The 5,274-nt window shown below is 54.2% G+C and overlaps 1 protein-coding gene across 1 annotated transcript in view; it reads left to right on the top strand.

Annotated features, from left to right (window-relative positions):
* Positions 1 to 5,219, top strand: part of HTRA2 (HtrA serine peptidase 2) — an 8,440-nt gene extending 3,221 nt beyond the window's left edge. The window contains exons 6-8 of the mRNA XM_009696663.1: positions 116 to 185; positions 4,436 to 4,531; positions 4,842 to 5,219. Coding sequence (XP_009694965.1) covers positions 116 to 185; positions 4,436 to 4,531; positions 4,842 to 5,007 — 332 coding nt within the window. The 3' untranslated portion in view covers positions 5,008 to 5,219. The remainder of the gene's footprint in view (positions 1 to 115; positions 186 to 4,435; positions 4,532 to 4,841) is intronic.
* The last annotated feature ends 55 nt before the right edge of the window (positions 5,220 to 5,274 follow it).

The following is a 5,274-nucleotide window of genomic DNA, read 5'->3' as shown; positions in this document are numbered from 1 at the left end:
GCACAATGTCTGCCTTGAGGCCTGCGGGCTCTGTGACTTGGCTGGCTCAGCCCAGCACTATTTTGAGTGCATGCCTGTTTTCAGCCTTGTCTTTTGATGTCCTTTCCTTTGACAGGCTCTTGGTTTGGCAATACAGAGACAAAGCGGCGTTACATAGGGGTGATGATGCTGACTCTCACACCAAGGTATGCGTTTTAAGGTTGGGGGACAACAGACTGGTCTTGTTGGGGCATGGTGACCGTGTGATGGGATCTTCCAAACTTACTGAGAGTGCCTGGATTTGCAAGGATTGTCTTCGCATGTTCAGCATTCACTCTCAGATGTCTCTGTGCTTGTGTTGTGTTTAGACTCTAGGCCATGTCAGAGGTAAATTAGAAGCCTGCAAGTTTCTACATCTAGGGCAGAATCTGTTAGGAGATAAAAAGTCCCTGAACCTATCCCCAAGAGTGCCAAATCAGCTAATAATTGTCGTTGGGAGGAGTTCGATAAAGAGCCTTTGCAACAGAGCATGAATGAAAAGCCACCAGAAACATTGTGTAATTAACAGATATGTGACGTGCCAACTGAAAGTTGTGATGAAACGGTTAGGTAGGTTGTACTCTCTGGAAGGGGGGGATCTACCAGGTGAATTGCTGAAACAGGTGCAGAAACAGTTCTAGACTAAGAAATGACAAGTTTGCCTGCAGTAGGGTCGATTGAGGGAGGAGGTAAACAGGCAGGAGAGCAGGCTGTGCTGGCACACACGGCGTGGCTGCCACCTGTGAGGCTCCTGGGTTTCAGGAGGAAGGCTGGGTGCTGCTTCTGGAGAGGAGGATGCCCTGCAGGCAGTGGCAGCTGTGCCCTGCCGAGGGCTGGACAGGCCTGCACAGAAGCCCTGCTCAGGGCTGCGAGCCCTGGGAGGGAATTGCTGCAGATCTGTACCTGAACGCCTGCCAGCAGCCTCCTAGATGCAGCAAGTGCACATGTTAGGAGTGTGCTGGACCTGCGCTCTCACATCTGAGAGCAGTTCTCCTTTTCAAGGACAGAGTGCCTGCTCTGGTTCCTTGGCTCTTGGAGCCATCTTTCAAGAGACTTTTAACTGACTCTTGAGGCTCAGCATGCTGGTGGGGTTGGTGGTTGTAGCATGCTTGGCAGAAACGCCTTTCGGGGCTGTGCTCTGCCCTTCCTAAAGCTCTCGTGGCTTCTGTGTGTTGCTTGGGTTTGTGGGCTGCCTGCACCTCTGGACACGGTCAGCAGTCTCTGGGGTTCCTGCCGGGACACAAATGGAGGAGCAGATGCTCTGTGCCCCCTGAGATTCGGGGCAGTGGGGTGGGTGGGGGAACAGTCAGCATTGCTGGTATGCCCCATGGGTGCCCAGCAGATGGTGCTGATACTTGGCAGAAGCTGTGGGATGTGGGAGCCCAGCCTTCTCCTGCTTCACTGGACAGGCATGCAGGACGAAGTCTGTCAGGGGAGAAGCATGAAATGCTTGGGATGTGGCTCCTCGGAAGCAAGTCCAGCTTCAGCACAGCCAGCGAGCAGTCTGGCAGCTGGTCCTGGGAAACCGTCTGACTGCAAGGCTTGTTTGTGCCCAGTTGCTGGGAAGATCTCCCGACAAGGGATTGCTGATGTTGGAGTCGGGTGATTACACTGTCTGAACATGCTCATTTGAAAGGCCAGAGACTTGCCCTAGCACAGGAAGGAGAAGAAGCTCCATGTCAGGTACAAGCTTCTCGGCATCCTGATGCTGCTGCACAGATTGTCTGGCAGGCAAGAGCTTCCCGAGACACCAGGCCTTTGCTCCGCTGCCCAAAGGGAACAGAGGTGTGCCAACGGCGTTGAGCTCCGCTGTGGTGGAGCTTGTAGGCACCCTCGCCTTGGCCACAAAAAGCCATGGGAAGAGACAGGGCCCCGGCTAGCACAGCCCTCTGCGGTCGTCTTGCAGCACGGAGTGAGCAGGGACTGAGCAAAAGACTTTGAAAACAGCAAAGGAAAGAGACGCTGATTATGGGGAACAGGTTCTACGGGAAACTGCTGCTGGGGTGTGTTGCCTCTCAGGGGTGTCACTGGAGGGGTGTCCGAAACATGGGTTGGTTCTTCATGCAGTGTGTGCTAGAACTTGCTGATGTTGTAAGGTTCAGAAGAGCAACTAGAAAACTTTACGGAAGAAAAATCTTGCCGGCTTTCAAATGCAAAGATGCAGCATTACAGCTCAGGAGCTTTTTGAGCCAGGCAGATGGAGGCCATAGGCATCCGGGGAACTGTCTCGTCTGCAGCTGGCATTGTAGGTGATAGGGTGGTGGGGAAGACGGACCCCTCATCTGACTGACCTGTGGACTGGGCCTGGCTGGGATGGAGTCATTTTCTTCATAGCAGCCCGCACGGTGCTGGGTGTTAGATCTGTGACCAAAGCTGTTGGTAACGCCCCGATGTTTCAGCTGTTGCTGAACAGTGCTTACTCAGTGTCAAGGCTGCCCTGTTTCTCACTCGGCACCCGAGGGAGGAGGCTGGGAGAGGACACAGCCAGGACAGACCATGCCGTATGATGTCATGCTCACAAGAAAACTGGGGGCAGCTTTTCCAAGGTAGCCGTTGCTTGGGGATGGGCTGGGCATCAGTCTGCTGGCAGTGAGTGCCTTTGCATCACTTGCCTTTTGGTTTGGTTTGGTTTGGTTTTTTTCTTTTCTTTCTTCACTTGTTAAACTATCTTTACCTAGACCCACAAATTTTCTTGCTTTTGCCCTTCAGATTCTTTCCCCTGTCCTACTGGGGGAATGACCGAGCAACTGGGGGGGATTGACCTGCCAGCCCAGGTCAACAGCCCACCACAATGGGGTGCAGCCGCACTTAGCACTATGTAGCCTAAAATCACGCATTTACTGTGTTTGTAGAGAGACCTGCTTAAGGGCGTGTGTTGTTCAGCTTTAGTGATGGAGGCGGAGAAGCAAACTTGACTTAGGAAACATGCAGACCACATCAAATCGGTAGTTCTGTCAGTAGTGCCCAGTGACAGGACAAGAGGCAACAGGCATAAACTGAAACACATGAGATTACATCTGATCACAAGAAATCACTTTTTTTCCTGTGAGGAGGGTGATCAAAGCCTGGCACATGTTGCCCAGAGAGGTGGAAGAGTCTCCAGCCTAGGAGATCCTCAGAACCTGACTGGACACAGTCCTGGGCAACCTGCTGTGACTGAGACTGCTTGTGCAGGAGGGTTGGGCTAGATGATCTCAAGAGGTCCCTTCCAACCTCAACCATGCTGTGATCCTGTGAAATCAAGAAGGGATGGCAACTTGCAAAGGTCTGTGAAAAAGTACAGTAGAGTTCAGCAAGCACCGTTGTGAAGCGCGGAGCCATAACTGACTGAACAGGCACCTGGTGAGTGGCAAGGAGCTGGGCAGAGAGACCGTGAGAATTTCTGGGCTGCAGTGGATCGGAGCTGATGCACGGTGTTTGCGGGAAGAATGCTGTTTACACAGTGCACCGTCCCTCCGCTGGTGAGGTCCAGCTGGAGCATCATGTCCAGTTCTGGACGCCTTCAGGAGGGGTGAGGAGCAGTTGGAGAGAATCCAAAGAGGAGCAGTGAGAGGTGCAGAATTTAGGCTAGGTTTAGAAAAGCTAATCTGCGGGAAGATTGGAGGAACTGGGATTGTTTAGTCTATAGACTCCAGAGGAGAGATGTGGGTATACCTCTGCTTGACACGTCTGGCAGAAAGAGGGGGCATAGCTTTTGTTCTGTGTCCTACCTGCCAAAGGCAGAGAAGTGAAACTGCAGCAAGGGAGGAGTAGATCTGACACTAGGAAGGGTGGTCTGATGTGCAGCTGCTCAGAGAGGGGACGTGCATCGCCAGCAGCTGTGATCCAGCTGGCAGCTGCTCTGGTGGTTTCCAGCTCTCCCTGGCGCAGTTAGAACTTTTGCCCTTTAGTTTTTGACAGGAAGATGGTGGTGGTTGGGTACCCCTGGGGTTTGGAGCTGGTTGCTTGTGTTTGGCAGTGTGCAGGGAGGTTCTGCGCTTGGTCTCCAAGCCGGCACAGACATGGTGGGGCGCTGGTTCCCCAAGCCGGCACAGCCATGGTGGGGTGGGAGCCCTGCTCTGCCTCCCAGCTCCTTACTCCCAAGTAATCAGCGATAGGACAAGAGGAAATGGCCTCAAGTTGTGCCAGGGGAGGTTTAGTTCAGATATGAGGAAGAATTTCTTCACCAAACGAGCTGTCCGGCCCTTCACTGAAAGGATTGTCAAGCACTGGAACAGGTTGCCCAGGGAAGTGATAGAGTCACCATCCCTGGAGGCATTTAAAAGGTGTGTAGATGTGGTGCTTAGGGACATGGTTTAGTGGTGGGCTTGGCCGTGTTAGGTTTATGGTTGGACTCAATGGTCTTAAAGGTCCTTTCCAACCTAAACAATTCTATGATTCTGTGATTCCTTACCTGATGCTGATTTTCACTCTGCAGCATCCTGGCTGAGCTGAAGCTACGTGACCCCAGCTTCCCCGATGTCTCCTACGGAGTGCTAATCCACAAGGTGATCATCGGCTCCCCGGCCCACCAGTAAGTGCTGCCCTCTGCCTTAGGGGGTGGCATGGGAAGCAGCTACGCAGGACGGTATGTGTTTAGCTCTGAGTGTTTTGCTCCAGAGTGGCAGGGCTTGGGGCCTGCAGCCGTCAGTCTGCAGCAGAAACCAACTGGTGACCCTTGCCCAGGCTTAGTGTCCCCTTGGCCAAAGTGCCTGTGTGGCTGGAGGAACGCCTGGTGCAACAGCCCAAGCCTCCTGTAGTGCCTGGCTCTCCTTCCTTCTGGGAAGACAAAGCTGAGCATTTGCTTTGCCCACTGTGCGCTTCTGTCGTCGTTCTCCCCACAGGGCCGGGCTGAAGGCAGGTGACGTCGTGCTGGAGATCAACGGGCGGGCATCGCGCCGTGCGGAGGATGTGTACGAGGCAGTGCGGACACAGCAGAGCCTGGCCTTGCTGGTGCGGCGTGGCTACGACACTTTGCTGGTGAGCGTTGTCCCTGAGGTCACGGAGTAGCGGTGCTGTCGCGCAGGCTGCTGCGGGTGCTGGCTGGCGGTGCTGGCCGAGAGCTGTGGACACGGGACTGAGCTGTGTCTGTGTGCCCGTCAGGGAGAGACGGAGAGCTTGTGAGGGACTGGAAGGGGTCGACGGAGGGGCCCAGCCCAGTGCTTGGGCGGACTCGTGGTGCAACCGTTCCCCTCTGTACTCAAATAAAGCACTTTTTTAGGGACCCGCTGGTGCCATGTGGCCTCTTTCCCACGACAGTGGCAAGTGACCTAAGGG

This window comes from Cariama cristata, unplaced genomic scaffold (assembly GCF_000690535.1).
Source record: "Cariama cristata isolate BGI_N322 unplaced genomic scaffold, ASM69053v1 scaffold34353, whole genome shotgun sequence".
In the NCBI taxonomy this organism is placed as follows: domain Eukaryota; kingdom Metazoa; phylum Chordata; class Aves; order Cariamiformes; family Cariamidae; genus Cariama; species Cariama cristata.
Note: the sequence above shows the minus strand (reverse complement) of the source record. Positions and strands in the feature narration are given on the sequence as shown.